Here is a 24,212-nt window from a genome sequence, read left to right as displayed (position 1 = left end):
CTGCTGCTCCCCAGGGCTGCTGGGCTGATTTGATTTAGGCAACACAAACAAACCAAAGCAGCCCAGTAAGTGCTTGGTAGGCACAGGCAGTTTGGAGCAGGTAACCCAATAACTGCAGGCACAGCAAACCCAACCCAGGGAAACCCCCAAGGCTCCTGTGAGCCCCCAGAGTGGGGCAACAGGGAGGGGCTGCGACTCACACCAACTGCCCCCTGGTTTCCCCCGGCAGGGAGAGGTCTAAGATGTCTCATTTCCTTGCTGTTTCCTTGTTTACCCTGCAGTATGGCCAGGCTGGAGAAGAGGGGCATCTGTGCCACCCTCACCCTGTGTGATGCCAAGATGTTTTCCTGCTGCTGGGAAGATCTACAGTCCTTGCTAATCACCACCCAGTGCTCCACACACTAAATCCTCTTTACTCCCCACTGTCCCCATCCCTGCCCACTCCCCGGCCCCACCGGCCAGGTGGACCTCTCAATTCCCACTATGTTACTTTTGAACCCAAAGCCTGTTTTCCTGTGATTCTTCCCATTTCCCTCCCTCTCCTCTCTGCCTCCCACGCTGCCGTTTATTCTCTCCCGAGCACAACTGTCCCCCAGCCCCCGACGCTTTGATGAGCCCATTTGAAAGGAGAAGATGACGCTCCATGTGAAGGAAACGCTTTTCAAAGGCTGCCACAGAAATAGCTGATAGGCCTGACGTTTCCTACTTTCCTCTTGCTCCTTGTAAACAAGGAAAAGAGGCTGCTGTGTCCCAGTTTAACTGCCTGGGAGTTTCACTTCCCAGCTCCGAGGAGAACCAGGAGGAAAAGGAGCCTGGAAGGGATGTGGTCTAGCACACGTGGGGGTGTGTGGGCAAGAGCCACGTGGGATGAGCCTCTGTCTCCTTCTGCATTTGGAAAATGTGTTCCCAGAGCTGCTCTGCCCACTGGGTGTCTCCTGGCTCCCACCTGCACCCAGCCAGGTGCCAGGCTGAGTGAGAAGCTGGCAGCCTCACTCATCCTTTCCAACTTCACAGCTCTCAAGGAAATGGGAAATGCTGGTGCTGCTGCTCCTGGGAAGTCCCTTGCTGGTGGTGTGCCTGTTCTGTCTTCCCCTTCCAGCTGGGGTTGGGTTACACAGCCCTGCAGGAGACTGAGGAGCCTCATCCCTGTCCCCCATGCACAGGGAAGGATGGCAGCTCTGTCCCACCAGGCTCTTTCCTTTTGTCCTGCCCAGAGCATTCCTTGTGCTGGTCCCTGCTCTCTGCAAGGGGCACATCCTCCTTCTCCCAGCAATCTACTGGGGCAGAACAGACCTGATCCAGGGAATCTGCACCTCCAGAAGGGTGAGATGAGGAAGGAAGCGGCCAGGAGGTGACAGGGACCCCACAGGAATTGTGAAGTCCTCAAGGGACACATTTCATTGATCCCTAGCACACTGCTCAACTGGTGCAGGTGGAAAATAGAGAAAGCATCTGCCCCAGTGCCAGCCTCCCCAAATCCTTCCACCTGTCCAGATGATGAAGGAGCCTTGTGACATGTGGGGGTGGCACATGCTGTCTGCATGATGAGACACTCAGGCAGCAGTGCCATCACCAGCCACCAGTGTCCTCACAAGGACACACCACAGCCAATCCCAAAGGTGGCAGGAGGGAAGGCAAGGCTGCAGAAATCCCTCTGGCTCTGCCCCACTCACCCTTCTGTGCTTTCAGCTGGGAACGGTTCACTGGCTAAATCCAAAGGGGACCTTAAAACTCATCCAGTCCCACTCCCTGCTATGGGTAGGGACACCTTAGATTATACCAGGCTGCTCCCAGCCCCAGTGTGCAACTTGGCCTTGGACACATCCAGGGATCCAGGGGCAGCCACAGCTGCTCTGGGCACCCTGTGCCAGGGCCTGCCCACCCTGCCAGGGAACAATTCCTGCCCAATATCCCATCCATCCCTGCCCTCTGGCAGTGAGAAGCCCCATCCAACCTGGCCTTGGACATTTCCAGGGATCCAGGGGCAGCCACAGCTTCAATCTGTGCTTACAGGGAAGAATTCCTCACCAATATCCCATCCATCCCTGCCCTCTGGCAGTGGGACCCATTCCCTGTGTCCTGTCTCTCCATCCCTTGTCTCCAGTCCCTCTCCAGCTCTCCTTTAGGCACTAGGAGGGGCTCTAAGGTCCCCCTGGAGACTTCTCTTCTCCAGCCTGAACACCCCAGCTCAGATCTCCAAGTGTCTCCACAATGATCATTATCCAAGCCAAGGACAACACAGCACTGCATCCAGGATCAGAGCCAGGAAAGGAGCCAGCAGGATCCCCAGGGCCCCAAAAGTGATGCTCTGGGATGGAGCTCAAGCCCTGGAGAAGCTGCTCTCAGCCACGTGAGAGCCTGGCAGGAGAGGCTGAGGCTGCCTGTGGAAGGACCAGAGGCTCAAGCACAAAGCTGCTTGTCTGGGAACAGGCGTGGAGATTTGCTCCTTGCCTGGATACTTCAAAGGGCTTAAATCCCAGTAAATAAGCATGACTGTGCAAGAAGAAAGCAAGTGGAATCAAAGACCTGATTGTGTTTTAGCAGCCTGTCCTGGGAGCTTTCCTGCAGCGGAGGAGATGAGGAAGAAGTGGGTTTTTCACCCTTTACCACAGACTAAGTGACAAACCCTGCTGAATTGGAGCCAGCTGGAGCCACAGCACCAGCCCACGGCAGGGAGCTACGGAGAAGGGAGAGCAGCTTCCAGATGAGGTGTCTGTGCTGTGCTCACAGAGCTCATAAAAAGGGATTAGCATGTTAACCACGTAATTAAACATGAAAAACTTCGCAGGCACCTTCAAAGGCAGGCGCCAAACCCCAGAGGTCACACTGCAGCGCTCGCTGTGCAGATGCTTTAATTATGGGGGCTCCTCCTGGGCACTGCAGCTCTCCCAGCTGCTGGAAGAGTCTTCCCACAAACTGCCAGGGCTTCATTTCACCTCCTTGTGCTGCGGCCACAAGCGGATTTCACCCCAGATTTCACAGAGCTCTTCAAGGCAGGTGGGATGGGATAATGCATTTCATTCACAGCCAGTCTGTCTGAGATATCCAACACCTCCCCCAAGGTGGCCCAGACCTGCAGGGTCACCCCTTTTAGCCTCTTCCCCATGGAACTGTTTAACAATGAGAGCAGCCTGTTTTGGGAACACCTGCAGCTCCTCAGAGCTGGCACAAACCCCAAACTCCAGGGATTTACAGCCCCTGGAATGGCGGATGCAGTGAAGTACAGCACAGCCTTGTGCTGAGTTCTCCTGGGTAAAACAATCTCCTGCCTCTGCTCCTGAGCTCCAGAGGTGCTGGGGAATTGCTCTATCTTTTCCAAAAGCATTTCCCACCAGTTCTGCCATCTGAGTGTGGTGTCCCAGTACTCCCCTGAGTGCCACCGACTCCAAGCTCCCAAAACCCTGTGGCTGTGCAAGAACTTTGCCCCAGGGCAGAGCAGGAAAGCTTCCCCAAACCCATCCTCCCGAAGGAGAGAGTGGATGCTCAGCACATCCAGCCTGCAGATTGAGGGCAAATCCTTGGAGGAAAGCAGGCTCCAGGAATAAGAGATGTGGCACTAACAGTGCAGGACCCCCTGGGCAGGAGGTGGTGAAGGACAGGCAGAGGCAGTGCAGGGAGAAGGACAACTCCTGTCCCCAGGTGTGCTGGTGACCTTCCCCTGGCACAGAGCCACCTGCAGACACCAGTTGTCCTCAATCCTCTGCTTTACCTTCCTGGGATGCTTCTACAACAGGCAGAGCATCCTCGTGCTGCTCGGCTCCGAGACGGAGCTGTGCATTTTTAGCCCGTTTTGACAGCGTTGGAAGCAGAGATTATTGGGTTTAGCTGTTTGTTTGGGGTATTTTTTTTAACATCCTGAATTTCTTTCTGCAACAAACAAGGGGGGGAAGGTGCTGGTTTACTTCATTAAAGGAATCTTCAAAGGCTGCCCTGCACCTCCGATAGATTCCCAACCACCGGCGCAAAAACAGGCGCGCTGAATTATTAAAGTGCCTCTACCTGAACACCCCCTCTGAGGTTGCCAGCACAATTTCTGCCAAGAAAGCTTCCCAGCACGGAGGATCAGGTGTAGGAACAAGTGCAGAGAGCTTGGGGGTGCTCCTGAGGGAGGGAGAGCCAGGCTGGATGGGTGACCACGGGCAGCCGGCGCCGCTGGAGTGCAGGCAAGCTCATGCACGGGTTAGTGCCACAGCCAGACCCCAGCACCCCAGGCAGAGTACCTTGGAATAACCTACTTGGAATTCTCAAATGCAGATAGGTCTTCTGCCCTGGGCTTGAGGCTAAACCAGCAAAATAAAACGAACAACAAATAATAACAATAATCCCCGTGTGTGTGATACGAGGGTAGGGGATCTGTGGGATCTTAGGGCTTGCCTGGAGCAACCAGCAGCTTCCAGGTGAGGCAGAGGGTTGGTGCCATTGAAGTATTGCTGCACTGATATCCCATTCCCAGTGCCCTATGTTTCCTTGCCTTCACTACAGCTAAGACAAAAGCCCTGCTGACCTCCCTGAGCAGAGCAGGCTGTAATTTCCCTCTGATGTCTCCACTAATAGTCTATTATTTGGGAACCTTTGCTCCGTGCTGAGATGCAGCAGCCGGGCAGCCCCCGCTGCCTCCGGAAGGGAGGGGACAGGACAAGACTCCATCTTCAAAGGAGGCAAAGTGACAGCACTGTGACAAGCCCTGACAGACACGGTAATGATGGCCCAGCCACCCTCTTTAAGGGAGACAAATGGGACCATCAGCTCTCTATGAACTCCTCTCTGTCAGAAGTGAAAATTTAGCAGTTTTTGTTTAAACCAAGGGCTTGGAACACAGAGACAAATCCTTCCCAAACCTACTGGGAGCAGAAACGCCTCCAGATTCTACAATGACAAAAGGGGTTGTGAAGATTTTTATTTTCTCTGCTCTAGTGTGACAGGAACCTGAATAGCTCCAGGCCAGTACGGGGAAACTGGCGAGTGAGCCCCGCTAGATTCATTTTCCTGCCCCAATTCAGTGATCACAAACTCCCAGCCACCAAAGTCGGCAAGAACTGATATTTCCAAATCCTTTCAGACATAACTTTTGGCTGGGAGTAGTAAAGAGAGCAGAATTTGTTTTTCAAGCCTGCAGTTGTTACCACAGCCTGGATTTCCAAGTCCTTCCCGAGGACAGCTGCCAGCAGAAAGCCAGCCAGGAAAAGCCTTTGCAGGGAAAAAGCCTTTGCAGGTGAGTGGGGCTGACCACCACCATCCAAACCCATCATGGATGTGCCTCCAGCCCCTCGTTACAGAGACCAGCACTGAGGCAAAGGAAGAAGATGGGATGTAGAAGATTTTTGGCTCAATTTTTGGCTGAAGTTCCTCAGGTCAGCCCCACTGCAGGAGGCAGGTGGCTTCAGGGAGTAGAGGTCTCACACCCCCTGCCAGCAAAGGCTTTGCTGTTAGTGACTGAAGCTGCACTACAGGTTTCTCTAGAGAGATTAAAAGCGAGGAAGAGCTTTTGGCTTTTTCCACTGAGAGCTCCTATGCCAGGAGTATTTCTGCCCTCATTATTCACCAGACAAGTTCAGTGTTCATACAGAACAGCTGCAATAGGCAGGGAGGGCTTTTCCTGTTCACTGGGGATGCAGAGCCCTTCCAACAACATCCTTGTACAGCTTTTAAGGTTCAGAAAGACCTTCAGCCCTGGAGACCCTCACATTCCTTCCCACAGCCCTGGAGAGACCAGGCTGGGTCAGGACACCAGGACCACCAGAAGCTGCAATTCTCCGATCAAAGCTAAGCAGCTGGGGAAGAAAGCCTAGATCCAACAATTTTATTACCAAAAGCAGGAAGATTTTAGGGTTCTTTTTAAAGAGTTTCATCAGGGGGGATACAAACTGGGGCCTTCTGATACCTTTTTAATAGTGTTGTGCTTGCTGTTGCCCCGGCTGGAGTTCTCGTTGTGCAAAATATCCAGAGCTGTCTCCCTCTCCTTGAGCTTCAGTGCCTCAATTTCTGTCTTCAGCTCATTGAGCTGCTCCTGCAGGTGCTTGCTCCTCTCCATGTACTCCACCCTAAAACACACACACACAGAACAGCCCTGGGTTAGCACTGACCAGCTGCACCTGCTGATGTGACACCTGATAACAGAATTATAACAGAAACAGCTTTTCTTCATTATTTTTAGCGTGTGGAACTGATGATATCAGTTTATAGCACACAGTGAGCTACTCAGAGCAATTATTTGTTCCTTATTAAAGGGGACCCAGACAGCCAACCCAGCAATAAAAGTGTAAGTTATATTATTATTATACAAAATTAAACCCAAGCTGGGTGGTATTTTTAAGTCTCCCATTTGCAAGTGAAGCTGACAGAGGTTTACACCACACAGTGGTTTAAGCAGCTACTCAGGAGAGCTCTACACCCCTGCACCCCTCCCCAAAGCTGCTCCACAACCCAAATCCACAAATCTTTCCATGAAGAAGGACCCTGATGTAGTGACTTGTTGTGTTTTAGAGGGATTCAGCTCATGAACTGTGTGGGAGCAAGTGCTGTCCCCAAAATATCAGGGATCTTGTAGACACAGAGCACCCCTGGCACAGAGAAAGTCTCCCAAAAAAAAAAAAAAGCAAGAAAGGGAAAAAACCAACCCCCAAAGCCAGCATTCCCAGGACTCGTCCTGAACTGCCTTCCACAAAGAAAAATCAACTGGAAAAATCACCCCATGAGTTTTGTAGCTATGATTAACCCCCTGAGCCAGGTCAGAGGGCCAGCAGGGTAACAGGAACCCTTTCCAGTGCCAAAATTTGTAGAGAGGTTTATCCCAGCACCCACAGAAACAGAACAGCCCCAGAGAAGACAGAAAAAGCATCCTATTGCTTTCAGCATTTGGCAGAGGCAGCTCTCCCTGCTCAGGAGAGCAGGATGACCTAGATAGCAACCTGGGTACAGAACCAGGAATTATCCTGTTATTTTCAGCTTCTATCTTTTTCCTTCTGGCTTTGGGAAAAGTTTTTAGAAGTTCTTAATCTGTCTCCAGGTCTGTGATTTCATACACAGGAAAGGGCACTGAGCAGAGGCAGAGCAAAGCAGCCTCTGGGATCCAGGGGTGTCAGGGCAGCCTCAGGAAGTTTTGGCCAGAGCAGGATGACAGAGCCATTGTGGCTTTGATCTATGACCCAATCGATGAACAAAGCACATCATTACTACAGAGATTAAAATCTGATCTGCTTTGATTTTTGCTCAATTGGTAATTTCGAAGGCTACACTTACACCCTCAGGAAAACACAAGATCAAAGCTCATAATCACATCCAAACTTGCTGGCGAACACTTTTTATCCAGGAACGTGACACAAATGCCAAGGAAAAGGGGTTAAAGCCCTAGAGCAGGACCTTAACACACCCCAGCTATCACCAGGGTCCCTGGACACCTGAAAAGCCTCAAGCTCAGGCCTCCAGCACTCAGCCTGCTGTTAACTCTTTCCAGCACCGCGGGCAGTGCCAGCCTGAGCAGGGCCAGGATTCCCACAGGGAGAGGAACTGCCTGGAGCAGGGCCCTGAGCTCACCTGGGAGCAGGTTGGTGACACCAGGTCCCCACCAGGGAAAGGCTCAGCCAGGACAAGCCCAGAACTGTTCAGGTTGGAAAAGCCCTCTGAGGTTAACAAGTCCAACCATTCCCCAGCACTGCCAAGGCCACCACTGCCCCATATCACCAAGTGCCACATCCACATGGGTGTTAAATCCCTCCAGGGATGGGGACTCCAACCCTGCTCTGGACAGCTGTGCCAGGGCTGGACAGGAAGATAATTTCCAGGAAGAAATTATCCCAAAATCCACCCTGAGCCTGCCCTGCTGTTCCCTCTGCTCCTGTCCCTGTTCCCTGGAGCACAGCCCGACCCCCCCGGCTGTCCCCTCCTGTCAGGAGCTGTGCAGAGCCACAAGGGCCCCCTGAGCCTCCTTTGCTCCAGGCTGAGCCCCTGCCCAGCTCCCTCAGCCTCTCCTGGGGCTCCAGCCCCTTCCCAGCTCCGTTCCCTGCCCTGGACACGCTCCAGCCCCTCCAGGTCTCTCCTGTCAGGAGGGTCCCAGAGCTGCCCCAGCCCTGGAGGTGCCCCAGCAGTGCCAGCTCAGGGCACGGGCACTGCCCTGCTCCTGCTGCCACCCCAGGGTGACACAGCCCAGCTGTCCTTGGCCTCTGGGCACACCTGGCTCATGTCCAGCATAAATCCCAGCCCAGCCTGGATTGGATGTGTGCCACATACTTCTCCTTCTCGATTTCCATGGACAGCCTCTTCATGTCTGTATCCTTGAAGTCGAAGGAGAGGCTCTCACTGATGAGGTTGTAGCTTGGCAGGTCAGTGGGCAGTGCTGTGGTACTTGAGTTCATGGACTGCTGAGGAGAGAGCACGAGTTAATCAATCTGGGCCACACAAGGGTCACTACAGCCAATGTTCTGCAATACTGACATAAAATCAGAGCAACACTTGAGCCCAGAGTCCTGAGCACAAGATCAGCCTGGACATCTCCTTGCTCCATTCCCAATGTGCTCCTCAGTCCAAAGCCATTGCTCCTCCAGGATTCTTTGCAGTCCTAAAAGAGGAGGCAAAACACCACCTGCCTTCAAAATCTATTGACAAGACTTGGTAAAATCAAGGCTTTATCACTGCTGTGTCACTTTAAGCTGCCTCTTGGGAGTCATCTGCCTGCTATTTAACATTCATTCAGGTTTATAAAGTTCAAGCTGTGAACAGGGACAATGCAAGACCCTGTGTGACAGCAGAGTCCTGCACTCCACAGCTCCCCAAAGCCTGAGCAAAGACCAATGTGACCCCAAGGATGCCATTCCAGCAAGGTCCATGGAAATGCACTGACACATTTTTATCTCTCAGTAATTTACAGCTCCAAAGGTTTAGAAACCACTTCTAGATTCAGCTGGAAACGGAGATAACACAGCAAATCACTCCTGCAACACCTGAGCAAGGATTTGGGACTTTCTTCTTCCTGCAAAATGCTTTGCTATCCCCCAGTGACACACACTGCCAGGCCCTTAGATTTTATCTTCTCCTTAAAAATGACCCTTCTTCCTCTCAGTCAAAAATTCTGTCCCACCTCTAACAAATGGGCTCATTAGGAGGAGAGGAAAAGCCTGCTGGAGTCATGGCTCTGCTCCTGCAGCACGCTGGATGAGGTGGCAAACAGGGCACACGTCAAGGGTGGCACAGCAGCATCAGATGGGGCTGAGTCACAACTCTGCCAGCCTGCTCAGCCCTGCTCTGGGGTCTGAGAAATCCAGCCTGGCATCCCCCACCTCCCTCCTGGATGCTCCTTCTTGCTTTTAGGGATTCCTGTAAGGAAAACAAAGTGCCCAAACCTGGAATGGCACTGCTGGGTACCTGTTCTAACAAATGAGAGTTTGAGCTTCCATTGGCTCTTTCTTTCTCCTATTTGGGGTACTCCAAGCACTGTTTTCAGCCAGCTCCTCTTCAGCAAGACCTGCAAGCACTGGGGTGACAGATTTACTCTGCACAATAACCTGCCTCTTCCCTCAACACCAGCCTGGAATTCACAAACAGCCAGGGCTCCTTCCCAGCTCGGACAAATCTGAGAGGGACAACATTTCATGGAGCAGCAAAGCTGGAACACAAACACCTCGTACAAGCGTAAACAAGGAGGTGCCTCAAACTGCACTCGGCCTGGCTGGAGCCTTGCAGGTGAGTTAAGACCCACCTGACAAGGAAACCCAACTCCTTCCTCCCCCTTTGCTGCCAGCACGGAACAAAGCCACATTAATTCTGGAGCAGGCGCTGGAAGGGACAGCTCAGTACCTCAATTCCAGTCTCGAAGGAAAGGGGACAGGTCTGCCAAAGCACTTAACTGATTTAAATACTTGCATCCCATTGACATTCAAGTCCCTTCCCTGTAAGGCACACAGGCGTTCCCAAAGCCCTTCCCACGTGAGGTTCTCCTGTCCCTGCAGCACAGGGGAGCCAGGAGCATCCAAGCCAGCCCACTGGCCTTCAAACAACCTTTAGCTTGTTTTTTTTTTTCAGTACAAGCTTTGTTGGTTTTTGTTTTTAAAACTCCCAACAGCAGCAGTAAGAGTTGAGCAGGAATTTCAGTTGCTGCAGCCATTAAGGCCTGAGCCAATTCATCAGGATTGCTACAGCCACTGCTTCCCTCTCTTCCCTCGGCACTGCTCTGCCATGGAGCAAGGAAAAAATTGGTGGAGAAGTCAGAGAGCGGCAGGAGTGAGGAAGAGTATGGAAAAAGCAAAGAGTGAGCAGATTCAGGGCTCTCAAAGGTACAGGATTGATATTTGGAACAAAGCATTTAACAGAATCATGGAACGGTTTGGGTGGGAAGGGAGCTTAAAGCTCATCCTGTGCCACCCCTGCCATGGCAGGGACACCTTCCACATCCAAGGGTGCTCCCAGCCCCAGTGTCCAGCCTGGCCTTGGGCACTGCCAGGGATCCAGGATGGGCACCCTGTGCCAGGGCCTGCCCACCCTCACAGGGAACAATTCCCAATTCCCAATATCCCCACCCATCCCTGCCCTCTGGCACTGGGAGCCATTCCCTGTGTCCTGTCCCTCCATCCCTTGTCCCCAGTCCCTCTCCTGCTCTCCTGGAGCCCCTTCAGGCCCTGCAAGGGGCTCTGAGCTCTCCCTGGAGCCTTCTCCTCTCCAGGTGAGCACCCCCAGCTCTCCCAGCCTGGCTCCAGCCCTTGCAGCATCTCTGGTGCCTCCTCTGGACTGGCTCCAGCAGCTCCAGGTTCCTCCTGTGCTGGGACCCCAGATCTGGAGGCAGCTGTGCAGGTGCAGAGGGACAGAATTCCTGTTGCAGATTCCCTGCCATTAGCAACAATCCTGGGCAGCTCTCTCAGCAGGTGCTGTTATCTCTAATCCATGACCATGGGGGTGATAAAAGGGACAGGGAGCTTTTTCCATATGTGTTCCCTGACCTGGAACAAACTGCAGAGCCCTGCTTCTGCACTCCAGCAGTTTCCTGCTGTTAGGAGGAAAGCAGCACAGCAGCAGCAGCATCCCTTGGATCCCTCTGGAATACAGAGACAGGGAGGATCCAGAGCAGGTCAGGAGGGTTCCCCTGCAGGCAAAGCTCCTCCTGGTGCTGCCACTGCCTTTATTTTGGGCAAGCCCAAAGCAGGCACTTCCAGCTCCCACAGGATCAGAGAGGAGGTGGCTGCCTTTAGCTGGCACCTGAAGGGCACTGAGGGAGGCAGAGATTTGCAGCCAAGTCCGTAAGGAATGAGTCGTTCTCCAAGCCCTGAGACTCACATCCACATCTCACTTCTCATGCATCACCTACCAGTGACATCATAAAAGCAGCCTGGGCTTCAAGGACTAAAAAGACACTGAAACAAGCTTTAAAGAGCCAGGATTTGAGATTGGAAAGTTGAAATATACAGATATTTAACTGTCTCTTTAGCCTTTTCTGCAGCACAGAGTTAGGTCAGGGATTGGACTCCATCTCTGAATCATTTTTTCCAACCTACATGATTCTACATCCATCCAATCCCTCCTTCCTCTCTTGCTCCTGTGAAGTCCTGCTGAGTTCCCAGTGTCAGGGGACGAGAGCACAACTCTGGGACCATGGAAAAGAACAAGCCCAATGTTACACACCCATTCAGGAGGAGAAAAATTGGAATCCTGCACTGCTCATCAGACCTGAGGAACTCAAGTCTCCAAAAACAGCTTTCAAAACAGGGTCCTCCCATGTGCTGGCAATCCAGGGAAGTGTAACAGAGGATGGAAGAGCCCAGCAAGGTGTTTTCACCTGGATATGGACATGCTGGGCACACCAGCCTCCTTCTGACCTTGAAAACAGCAGCCAGGGAGTGAGTGCAGCACAGACCTCATCCCAGGGCAGGGAGAGGGGCAGGAGGAACAGCACCTGCATGAGGAGACCCTGCCACCAAAATGGGGAGGAAAAAAGCATTTCCCTTCCCAGCAGGCACTGGCAGTGTGTCTGGAAGGCCAGGGCTCTTTAGGGAAGGCAGAGGACACAGCCCCGTGTGTCTGGAAGCAGCAGCTCTGCCTCCAGGCATCAGATGCAGCTGGAGGGGTGGAGCTGAGCTCCATGCAATCCCACAACATTCCCCTAATGAGGCTCTAATTCCTCAGGAACAGAGAGCAGAGCCACCCAGCTGCTCCCCTGTGCAGGGATTTCAGCACAAGGGCTTCGAGCTGGGCTCTGCTGGTTTCACTAAGGATGGACATGAAAACATGAGGGAACAGGGTGTGCAAGGGCTGCCCAAATCCCACACTGTTCAACGAGGACAAGTGTGTCCCTGTGCACAAGTCAAAGCCAGAATTGAGGAGCTGGTGCATCCCAGAATTCCAGTGACTTGTAAAAGAAGGAGCACTCCAAAGCTGGGCTTTATCCAGCACTCACTTGACTGAGTGTCCCAGAGCTGAGAGCACCTGATTATTTTCCATCACTGTTATTTTTAACAGCTTCCAAATATTCTTGCAGTGAACTCCAGGGAATTGGGATGAAAAGTTGCTCCATCTTAACCCCTCTCCAATCTGCTCCTATAAAGTTTCCAGACAAAGGGGGAAGGAGCCTGCAGGTACAAATTCAAAGCACGGTGCTGGCCTGTCCATAACTCCCACTCAAGCCTATTCCTGATGCTGCTCCCCTTCCCCCAGGCCAGGAAGGAACAGGTGTGAGCTGCAGGGCTGGAGGCACCTGATAGGGTTTGCAGGCACAATTAGGGAAGCAGAGGAAAAGAACTGCTAGACAAGTCAGAGCATTGGTCATCCAGTCTGGCTTTTCAGTGCCCAGCAGGAACAGGGAGCAGATGCTTCAGAGGAAGGTGTGAAATCCTCTTAATGGACAATTATGGAATAATCTCCCTTCAAGTTAGTTTTTTTCCAGCACATGAAGGTCCAGTTTATGCCCAAAGAATGAATTCCCAGGTTCTGAACAGTGTTTATCCCACCTAACAAGAATAAGGGTATATTTAACCCTATTTTAAAGGTTATGGCTAAGCTGGTGCACTCCACACGTGCTGGCAAAGTGCCTCTGACACGGCTGCTAAATTGGTTTAAAATTTGCTGCTTTAATTTCACCAGCAGCTCCTTTGCTCTCGTAGCAAGAGGTGGGTGGAAAAAAAAAAGAGCATAGTGAAGTTGTGCTGGATGAGATACAGGGATGAAAAGGGCAAGCACTGCTCAGGATTTCTGAGCAGCCAAGAGACAGCTCAGCCCCCTCCATGATTGGGATGGAGAAGGAGGCTCCTCCAGGCTACACAGGAGGGCAGGGAACTGGGAATTACAACACAGATCTCTCTTACTGTGTAGGAAGACTTGCTGGTGATCTCCAGGAGCTTCTGCTTGGCTCTGCGCTCCGACTCGCGAGCCTCCTGCAGGTCCTGCTTGAGCTGATCAGCCTCCTTTGCCCTGCAAGGACCAACAGGAACAGCAAATGTCAGGCTGCAGCAATGAGAGGATGGAGAAGCAGGATCACAGTGTGGAATAGGCAAGAAGAGACAGAGAAGGGCTGAGTTCATCCGAGCAGAAGGGCTGACAGCCAGCAGGCTCTCAGACAGAGAGGAGTAATCAGCTGGAAGGAAACAAGGCTGATCTTTTACTTGCTCATTGCCACATTCACCATGGGACCTGGGCTTGGGTATCAGGAGGATGGAAACACCAGTTTTAACAAAGAGCAAAGTCTCTGCTCAAGGCTAACCTGGAACAGACCTCATGGCTGGAAAGGAGAATTGAACAACTGAGAGATAAGTAAAGGAGTAAGGAGAAAAAAGGGAATTTAGAGCTACCATCCAGAGGAAGAACAACTCCCAGGTGTTATTAACATTGGGGAAAGCAGGGGAGGGTTGCAGAAAGCCCCCAAAAGCAGAGCTGGCTTTTGGAGAGGGAAACCATCTGGGCCAAAGAGCCATTTGCTGTTGAACACACGTGGGAAGCTGAGGGAGGATTAACTCAGAGGGATAACTTGAAGGGGATGGGAAGCAAAGCAGAAGCAGCTGCAAGGTTGTACCCTCTGACCTCCTCTCTGACTCCTCGGCCATTTTCAGTGCCAACATCTCTGCCTCCAGCACCTTCTGCTCCATCAGCCTCTTCTCCTCCTCGGTGCGGATGGCCGTGGCCTTGATGCGCTGCATCTCCTGCTCGGCCTCGGCCGCCTTCTGAGCCAGCAGCTTGGCCTCCTCCTCCGTGATCTGCGCCTTCTCCGCCAGCAGATCCGCCGTCTCCTCCGACCTCATCTGACAATTGCAGGACACAAAGCCATTAAGCACAGCCAATGTGTCCCCAAATGTGCCCACAGCCCCTGGAGCAGGGCCCCGAGCTGCTGCCTCCGACACGCTCCACAGAATCCCTCCCTTCCCTGAAAGCCGCCAAGGCTGGGATGTGCCCAGGCTCTGTCCCAAATCATCCTCTTTGTGCTCCTCCCAAGCAGCCCAGCAGGATGAAATGGCTCCATCCAGCCTGCTGCTCACTGGCCACTGGCAGCAGTTTGGGAGTTAGGGCAGTCATAGAGCACTTACAAAAACGCTTCTGCAGTGGAAAGAGTGAGGAGCAGCTGCAGTGCTTGGGAAATGGCCTCCCAGGGACCTACCAGAGCCTCGTTGGCCATGGTTGCCTCCTCCTTCAGCTGCATCAGCCTCCTCTCCAGCTCATCCCTGGTCCTCTCAGCATCTTCTCTCATTTGCTTCTCTCGTGCCAGGCACTGTCGCTCCATCTGGGAAAAGGGATTGGTGAAATTGAGGAGAAAAACACACATGAGGAAGGTTTTCCATGGATGAGAAAGAGTCACAGGTGAGGTCAGGAAAAAGGGATTGGGGAAAGTGAGGAGAAGAAAACACATGAGGAAGGTTTTCCATGGATGAGAAAGAGTCCCAGGTGAGGTCAGAGCACTGCTGCCTCCTCTCTGCTTAGTGACAATGGGAACATCCCTGGACTGGGGTGACCTGACCAAAAAACAGAATCATGGCATCACTTAGGTTGGAAATGACCTCCAAGATCATCAAGTCCAGCTGTTCTCTTAGCACAGCCAAGGCCACACCTAACCTATGTCCCCAAGTGCCACATCCACATGTTCTTTTAACCCTTTCAGGGATGGTGATTCCACCCCTGCCCTGGCAGCCTGTTTGATGCTCCCTTGCTAAGTGCCCGTCCTGAGACAATTCCCATCCTCTGCTCAGGCTGTCACTCACAGCATGGCCACAGGAGCTGCCTGCAGGTGACAATGTCCCCAGACAGCGCCCTCCTAGGCTGAGTCACAGGCCAGACCAGGGCAAGTGGGTCTCAAGATCTCCAGCTTAACTCTCTGGAGTTTCCTACAGCAGGGCTGGGCTTAAGGACAGTCTGAGGGCATCTCCCAAACAGTGAAGCACATGGCAGGAGGCTGAAGGACAAGGATAGCTGCTCCTTTTGATCAGATATCCAACCCAGCATCCTGGAACCTTCACTTCCATTCCTTCAGAGGGAGGTCACACAGAGTGCAACCACCTCTGGCAATTTCTGGATAAAACAAACCCTCTCTGTTTGCAGGGTACAGCAATGCTTCTCCAGGAGGAGAAGATTCAAGCCATTAGGACCTGCCAGCTCTTCCCAGAAGATGCTGAGAGGATTGTTGTGCCCAGGGACTGCCTCTTCACTAGCCAAGAGCCCAAGGGAGCCATTGGGCTAATTAACACACTGAGTTTAATTCCTCCAGTCCCACAGGGATGGGGCATTATAAATATCCACGCTGCAGCCAGGACAGGAGACCTGCTGGGTTTAATAAGGGAAGGAAGTGAGACAAGCCACATTTCTCTACTCCTTGGACACCAGCTGTGCTCTGAAAGCGGGACGCCCACTGTTCCAACCGTTCTGCTTCCTTCCATTAAAGGTTCCCCTCATTAATTATCATTATGATCTGCATCCCGCTCAGGACTCCCATTAACAAGAATTCCTGATCTAAAAGGACTATTTGAAACCAGTAAATGACTGTGGATTCTGGGGAGTAGGGAGCAGGGCAGACAGCACAGTGGCTTGCTCAGGACAGGGCAGCCAGCCCACACAGGAGCCTGACCTCTCCCATGGAGCCCAAGTGCTCTGGAATTGGGAGCTCACTGGAGCCATAAGCTGCTGCTCCCTCCCAGAGCCCTCATCTCTTCCAGCAGCCAAACAAGCACAGGATCTTGGGTGTGGTGTCATCCAAACACATCAAAACTCACACATTGTAAAACTTAAAGATTCATGGAATTGTTCAGGTTGGAAAAGCCCTCTGAGCCCAAGCACAAGCATTATCCCAGCACCACTGTGTACTCCACAAAGCCATATCCTTGAGTGCCACATGCACTTCTGAACTCCTCCAGGGATGGTGACTTCACCACTTCCCTGGGCAGCCCACCCCAATGCCTGACCACCCATTCCTGAGGCTGTCAGCACTTGGACACCATGCTGCTCCTTCCAAGGACCTTCTGCTCCACTAAGGACGTGGCTGAGGGAACACAGTGGTGAAGGGTTGATAGTTGGAGGCCTTAGAGTGCTTTTCCAACCTCAATGGTTCTACAGTGCCAACTCCTCACTGGCCAGAGGAATCCCTGTGGGAAGCACAAAGTCCCTCTTCCCCAGTGGAGCTTGTAGCGACTCAAGTCCAGACCTCTCCTGCTACTCCACGAGCTACATGAAGGAAAACTGCCTCAGGAGGTGCCTGAAGGACAAGTCACATCCCACCTCCAGCCCAGCTGAGCACCTCAGCACCACACAAGCACCTTGGGAGGTACATGAAGGACAAGACACATCCCATTTCCAGGCTGGCTGAGCACCTCAGCACAACACAAACACCAAGAGGTGCCTGAAGAACAAGATATGTCCTACCTTCAGCCTGGCTGAGCACCTCAGCATCACACAAGGATTGAGAGAGGTGCCTGAAGAACAAGATATGTCCTACCTTCAGCCTGGCTGAGCACCTCAGCATCACACAAGGATTGAGAGAGGTGCCTGAAGGACAAACCATGTCCCATTTCCAGGCCAGCTGAGCACCTCCACCCCACACAAGCACCTCTGTGGCTACACTCAAACCCAGTAACACCCAGACCCATGAGCACAAGCCCCTGCTGGGTGCAGTGACTGCTCTGGCTTCTCCTCCTCTCTAGTGGCTTCCCTGCCAAAGGGGCCATTTATATTCCGAGCACCAGTGCTCAGATTAGCTGTGTGGGTTTCAGTGAGTAGAAAAGGTCTACGAGCAGCAAACAATGATTCATACAATTCAATTTGCTGATCTCTGCTCGTGGGCTCCACGCCGCTGCCTCCGCCGCGCCGGCCGCCCGGGCTGACCCGCGGCACGGAGAGAGGCCGGGGTGGAATTAGCATTCCAGGCTGCACAGCCTGTGCATTCCATCACCCTGCAATTAGAAATGAGCCAAAGAGCCACAGCAGAGCACAGCTCCTCCTCACAGCCCCTGATTAATCAACTGTCCCAACACATGGCCTGCCACGCTCTTGTAGACACCCGGGGCAGCTCTTCCCTCCCGTCCTCTCGGTTTTGTTCCCAAATTGGGGGCCGGACTCAGGCTGCCACCAACCTGCAGAGCCAAGCTGAGATGGCTGGAGAGCTGGGAGCAGGCCACTAAAAATGTTCAGCTGGACCTTCCCTCAAAGCTGCTCTGAAGCCATTCCAGAGACCTGTTCTTCCCAAGCCCATCTGCATTTCTGATTATGGCTCACTGGTTATGGGATATGTGGCTCACCTGCTTCCTGGCCTTCTCCTCCCTGGCCTGTGCCTTCATCTGCTGCACCTCCAACGAGTCTGCCTTCCTCCTCCTCATGAAGAGGTCGTGGTTCCCAATGCACAGCTGAAGGATCTGTTGCAGTCAGGAGTGAAGAGCAGAGAGACACAGCTGCACGCGTGATGGCAATGAGGTGGTTTGTATTCTTGACACACAAAACCACTAGAATTGCTTTGATTTGGTGCTTGTTAGTGCTTCCACCCACTGAGCTCCAACCCTGTGAGCTCTCACAGCTGTAGGAGGGGCAGGGAGCCAGGTCCCACACCAAACCTCAGCTCCTGGGTACAGCAGCTCTTTGCAGACACCAATTTCTGTGCCTCCAGCACAGCACGGGTGTTGTTTCACACCCACTCTAAAAAGGCAAGAGGCCAAATAATGAAATAAAAATTTCTACAGCTCTGCCTGGTTCCCTGGTTCTCACTGCCACCTTTCTTTAGGCTCAAGATGAACTTGCACCTTCTCCCCAGTGTATGTTTAAGGCACTGAGATTAAAAAATAAATTAAAAGGGAAAAAAAAAAAACGAAAACCACTTTCCATTTGGACAAACAGAAGGCTTATCCAAAACTTGCTTGGGCATTTCTTGATGCCTTTGCTGAAGGGATTTGAGCCCCACTGTGGTTCTCTCTCTGGTGAGGACCAGGGAGGTGGCAGTGCTAGAGGAGGGTTAGCACAAGGTGGGCACACAGAGGAGTGAAAAGATTTTTTTAGCAATAAAAGCAGGGTTCTAAATTTGGATTCTTTTCTAAAGGACTGATTTACATGCTCTTCTTCCATTTCATAAGATCACAAGAATCATGAAATGGTTGGAGTTGGAAGAGACCTTTAAGATCATGCAGTGCCACCCCTGCCATGGGCAGGGACACATCCCACTATATCAGGGTGCTCTAAGCCCCATCCAATCTGGCCTGGGACACTTTCAGGGATGGGGCAGCCACAACCCAAGTCACAAATGACTTCTCTGAAGATTTCAGCACTATGAACCTGATGCTGCAGGGAATGAGGAAGCCCCATTCCTTATGGAATACAAAGCACAGCCAACAACAGGACAGCAAAGGTACCTGTGTGACCTAACTACAGATTCAAATCCAGAACATCAGCTAAAGCTGGTCTCCAACGTGGACAGCTCAATGCAGCCCATCTTTGTCCAAGGACAGTCCTCAGAGGGTAAAAAGCCAGGACTCTGGTAAATGTGCCTCCCAAAACAGGGAAAGCTATGACACAGGGCAGAATGGGAAAGATCCACATGGGGAGAAAGAGGAACTGAGCAAAGCTGGGAGTTTTATTTACTAAGTGCTTCCACTATTTAGGTCAGCTGAAAGCCAAGAGCTCCAAAAGGGAGCACAAAAACAGGGGAGGGGGAGAGGTTCTGTAGAACAGCTTGTCTTGAGTCTCTCCCTTCTCTCCTTCAGTGAGCAGAAACTGCTGCACCCCATCACAACCACCCAGCAGCAGCTCCCTCTCAAAGGAAAAGCCCCAAAAGCTGGTTGTGTCACACTGTCTGCAGAACCCACTGCTGCAGGCAGTGAAAAAAGCCTGTCTGTGCACTTACCAGCTTATTCACACGCAGCTTTGATGAATTGAATTTAAAAACATCAATCTTTTTGTCCAATGGCTTAATCGTAAACTGAAAAGGAAAAAATAAAGAGGGAGAGAGTTATCAGAGAGTGGTGCATTTAATAAAAAGGCAGCTATAAAATTCTTCCTGAAAGCTCTGGCTCAGAGCAGGTCAGCAGGGTCAGACACACGGCTCAGAGCCGGCCCCGTGGCTCTGAGCCAAGCAAGAGGACTCGCATCAAAAGCAGTCAAGGAGACAACTGTTCCTCCTGCCAGGAAAACATGGGGGCCACAGGAGCTGGTGTCCTCTGAGAGAACCCTGCAGGGGCGGGGGTTCAGCTCAGCACCTCCCCAGGCAAGGTGCTGCTCTCCTGGGAGCTGCAGGGAACACAGAAACCACAGCAGGCACTCAGCATGCTTCCAAAGGAAGAACCAGCTCAGCATGTCCTAGACATCTTTTATGAAAAATCCTTTCCTTAGGATTTTTCCTCCTGAGAAGCTGAAAGGCCTCAGGAACAAAATGTAAACAATGGTTATCTGCTGCTGTGGAATGCAACAGGTGCATCTGTGATTGGTCTCATGGGGTTGTTTCTAATTAATGGCCAATCACAGTCAGATGGCTCGGAGAGAGAGTTTGAGCCACAAACCTTTGTTTTCATTCTTTGCTATTCTATTCTTAACTAGCCTTCTGATGAAATCCTTTCTTCTATTCTTTTAGTATAGTTTTAATGTAATATGTATCATAAAATAATAAATCAAGCCTTCTGAACCATGGAGTCAGATCCTCATCTCTTCCCTCATCCTCAGACCCCTGTGAACACCATCACGCAGCACCACGGAATCATTAAGGTTGGAAAAGCCCTCCAAGATCCTAAAATTCAGGTGTCAACCCAACAGCACTATGCTCACCCTCAAACCCTGTCCCCAGGTGCCACATCCACAAGAGTTCTGAACACTTTCCTTGGAAGTCTGGGCCAGGGTTTGACAGCCCTTTAATGAAGGATTTTTCCCTAATATCCATCTTAAACCTTCCCTGGCACAACTCGAGGCTGTGTCATCTCATCCTGTCACTTTTTACCTGGGAGAAGAGCTCAACTCCCAGCTGGCTGCACTCTCCTGTCAGGGAGTTAAAAGGCAGGAGAGCTGCATCAGGAACACAGCAAGGAGCTGCCACCCTTCCCCTGACACTTCCACTCACAAGAGCTCCCCAGAAGAATTTTCCATGCATTTCCTTCTCCAGAACTCAGATTGTCCCACAATTCAAAGAGGATGTCTTAAGATTTCCCCACAATTCAGACTGTTATTCCCTGGCTCTAAGTTGTGTTTACAGTCCATGTACCAACCAGCCAGCCCTACCCATGGCCTGGCTTCACCCTCTCCACAGCTCTCCCACAGAGAGCCCAGTGGTGGCACAAATCCCTCAAGGGCTTTGGTAATGCAGCCCTTGGATGGAGAGAAGCCTCTGCACTATCAAAAGGGTACTTGAAGAGATGGAGTGCTCTGCAAGATGGCATTTTTTAGGAGACATGCACATATTCCATCACTCCCCCACACACTACAGAAATAACGGGCTGAGGAGCTGGAGCAGACAGAGTGTGTCCATTAGAGTGGGAGATCTGTCAATACACAGCCCTGCCTGCAAAGGGCCCTGTCCTGGCACTGCCTTGCTCTGGCAGTTTAAGAGCCTATCTTTTAAGACTTTCACAAAAGCAGACGTGCATGGATATCCCTGGATTTGAGCTCCAGCAGGGCCCCCAGCAGTCACTGAGAGCAGCAGCAGGAATGTGCTGGGAGAGGAGTTCCAGCTCTGTGTGAACAGTCAATCTTTGTTAGGAGGGATAACCCCCAGTGTGCTGCCAGCAGAGCTGCTGCTCCCAGCTATTGGCCCTGTTTGCATCAGGTCAGGCCTGCTCGTGGGCACCTGATGATTGAGCTGATGGAAGGGATCCATCCTACCCCTGGAGACAGCTCTGACACAGCCCTGTGGCAAGGCTGCCTATGCAGGGGTCAGTCCCTGCATTCTGGGGAGCTCCCACTGCTCTGTGACAGGCAGGGAAGCTCTGCAAGTCACTCAGTGCTGGGCTTTCTGCAGAGTCCTGAAGCTCTTTAAGCAGTAAAGCAAGTGGAGACAATTCCAGCACGGATTTACTGCTTATGAAACTTCACAAGACATGCAATAAACGCAGCTGATGAGAAACCTTTAGCTGCTCCCCTGATCAATATCATGTTTAGATTAGAAAACCATTTTTAATTAAGAAGTTAATTCTCTTCCTTACCATGAAGGCAGCTGGTTTCTTTGAGCAGCTCTCTCAGACTTAAAATGGAGCTGCTCAGTCCCCTCTCCTCAGCCAATTGCACTTCTGTTCTCAATTAGGTTTGGGGGCCAACAATCCCAAAGACCCAGATTTAGACTCTGGATTTAATAAATAACTATCTAACAGAGGGCTTAAATTGCTCAACTTCCTAAAAAGATTCCAGCTGCTATGCCAAGCCCAGCAGCCTGAAACCCAAGATGATGTAATGAGATGGCAAGAGCTCTTCTCCCCAGGAATACATCTCCCTGTATTCCATAATACAGAATACATCCACAGTAATAAATACTGTAATATATGCAGTAAAGAAGAGATTTTAACTTCTGAACTCTGGTATTTGGGCTAAGAACATCAACAGCAATTTTGGGTTTTTGAAAAGATTATTACATAGAAGGTTTGAAACCAAAGAGGAGAACCAGCTCCCCAGTGACCCCTTGCACGCCCACTCCTGCACAATTTCAGGAAGGCTTGGATTAAGGTTTCAGCTGGAGGAGTTGAGCTGCCCTTAGTTAAGCTGGTGAGAGCAAGCACAGCAGACAGAGAAGTGAAAATAAATCATTTTAAATCCCAGTTGTGTTCTTACTGCTCTCAGGGAGGAGGTGGGACACATCCATACCTCTTTATCACTGTAGGAGATATTCCGGATCTCGTTCCATGGGAAGGAGATTTTAGGGGTCAACCTGTTGTCTGGGTCATAAATGTGCAGACCCAAGGCATCAACTCCAAGGAGCAGCTCTGTGCCCTTTTTATTCTGCAGGAGGAAAGGGAAGAGCAGAAATCAGTGGGAGGGTCAGACGTGAACCAGCGTCCCCTCCTCAGCCAGCCCCGAGCAGTGACCCAGCACTGGGCACCAGGAGCTGCTGCCTCCCCTCAGCACCAGTGGGGTCCCCAGATGTCACCTCCCAGCTCTCCTGGCTCTCCAGGACATGGAGATTACCCTGGCAGGAAAACAGGACCCCCAGCCCACCCAACTTACCCTGATGGCGAAGTAGTTCACGCCGTACATTTCCAGGTCCTGGGCTATCTTCAGATACTCCATTTCAGCTTCATCTCTGTCAGGCAGGAACAGTGTTTGGGAGGATCAGAGAGGGACATGGCTGCTCCTGCTGATCCTAAGCACTCACCAGGCTTTAAAGCTTGGACTGTCTCTATCACACAGGTCAATCCTGTCTTTGCTGGCAGGATCAATAAAGTCCAAGAGCAAATCTCTCTCTGCAGTTGCCAGCATCTGAGTGGCTGCTGAGATGCAGCACTCCAGGCATGGCTTTGTTCACCTCCCAATCCCTTCAGCATAAATAGGAAATCCCTGGCTGGGATGCCACCGTTTCAGATCCATGGCTTTATGTTTATCCCCCAAAAGGAGCATTTTGCCACCTGAGGCAGCCACAGGGTTTGAATTTCTATTTCTTCTCCCAGATCCCTGATGCAGGCGAGTCCTTACTTTGCATCATTCCTAAGGCCCCAACAATGACCAAGGTACAAGCAGAGCCATCAACAAAAGCTTTGAGCTCCCCCCCACGCTTCTGCAGAGATGTGCTGGGATTAACCTGCTGGCAGAGCTCACCCAGTGCCTGCCCAAGTTCTCAAAGCCTGGTGACTCTCCAGGGGAGGGGATTGGCCCTGACCCAGCCCAGCAGCACAAGCTCACCTGGCTCTGCCCCGGTGCTCTGCGTACCAGGCTGTTATCCTTTCCTCCCACATCTCTGGAGTCATCTGGTACAGGTTTATTACCTGGCATAGGTGGGAGACAGACATCAGGTCACAGTGCTGCTCCTGGCTCAGCAAGAAAGCCAGAAACACCAAGACAGCTCCCAGCAGCACGTCCAGCCTCAGGACAGCTTGGACACTGACTCCCTGATGCTGCTGAGCTCCTTACCCGCTTGGGAAGCAGCTCCTCCTGTGCCAGGAAGCCTCTCTTGTGCACGTTGGGATCGTAGTCACCGTACTGGGGAGAAGCACAGACACCACACACACTCCACGTTAACAACAAGGGCAAGTAAAACTCTTCACCCCCTCACAGCCAGCCCTGAGAGACAGCAAACATGGCCTGCTCACCCCTTCACCCCACGAGCACAGAGCCTGCTGCTCTCTGAGGGGAATAACCTGGGTTTCTTTGTAATTTCATAGCTAATAGAGACAAAGAGCTTCCTTCTACTCAAGCAGCAGAGCTGGGAGCAGAACAAAACTTCCCACCATCACAGAATCATTAAGGTTGGAAAAGGTCTCCAAGATCAAGTGACTGAACACCCCTAAAGTCCCCAAGAGCCACATTTGCTCAGTTTTTGAACACTTCCAGGGATGGTGACTCCACCACTTGCCACAACTTCAGCCGATGACCATCACCAGTTGATGTCCTCCATCAGTCCAGCTGGACTAGATGATGGTTGTCTATTCTATTCTATTCTATTCTATTCTATTCTATTCTATTCTATTCTATTCTATTCTATTCTATTCTATCCTCATTATCATGCCCTAATTAACATTTCCCCCAATGCAGGGCAAGACTATAGACTGAGAGGTCCTTGCAGTTCCACAGGTAGTGGAACAAGGAAATAAGACATGGAGAAAGACCTGTCCCCAAAAACTGACAGATAGCAGTGATCCAGGTTAGGCAGATGGCAG

General features: G+C 51.7%; 1 protein-coding gene across 4 annotated transcripts in view; it reads right to left on the bottom strand.

The window, feature by feature from the left end:
- NF2 (NF2, moesin-ezrin-radixin like (MERLIN) tumor suppressor) overlaps nucleotides 1-24,212 on the bottom strand; it is a 47,879-nt gene that overhangs the window by 4,485 nt on the left and 19,182 nt on the right. Inside the window, exons 5-16 of one of the 4 annotated variants that reach the window (XM_059485248.1) lie at nucleotides 23,467-23,535; nucleotides 23,239-23,321; nucleotides 22,567-22,642; nucleotides 22,207-22,341; nucleotides 19,274-19,348; nucleotides 17,685-17,798; nucleotides 14,564-14,686; nucleotides 13,993-14,210; nucleotides 13,281-13,386; nucleotides 8,227-8,357; nucleotides 5,882-6,041; nucleotides 4,236-4,280 (exon numbers count right to left, since the gene is read on the bottom strand). In XM_059485248.1, coding sequence (XP_059341231.1) covers nucleotides 4,245-4,280; nucleotides 5,882-6,041; nucleotides 8,227-8,357; nucleotides 13,281-13,386; nucleotides 13,993-14,210; nucleotides 14,564-14,686; nucleotides 17,685-17,798; nucleotides 19,274-19,348; nucleotides 22,207-22,341; nucleotides 22,567-22,642; nucleotides 23,239-23,321; nucleotides 23,467-23,535 — 1,326 coding nt within the window. In that variant the 3' untranslated portion in view covers nucleotides 4,236-4,244. The remainder of the gene's footprint in view (nucleotides 1-4,235; nucleotides 4,281-5,881; nucleotides 6,042-8,226; nucleotides 8,358-13,280; nucleotides 13,387-13,992; nucleotides 14,211-14,563; nucleotides 14,687-17,684; nucleotides 17,799-19,273; nucleotides 19,349-22,206; nucleotides 22,342-22,566; nucleotides 22,643-23,238; nucleotides 23,322-23,466; nucleotides 23,536-24,212) is intronic. The other 3 variants (XM_059485249.1, XM_059485246.1, XM_059485247.1) reach the window with 3 other exon arrangements.

The sequence above is a fragment of the Ammospiza nelsoni genome, chromosome 18 (assembly GCF_027579445.1).
Source record: "Ammospiza nelsoni isolate bAmmNel1 chromosome 18, bAmmNel1.pri, whole genome shotgun sequence".
NCBI classification, from domain to species: Eukaryota; Metazoa; Chordata; class Aves; order Passeriformes; family Passerellidae; genus Ammospiza; species Ammospiza nelsoni.
Note: the sequence above shows the minus strand (reverse complement) of the source record. Positions and strands in the feature narration are given on the sequence as shown.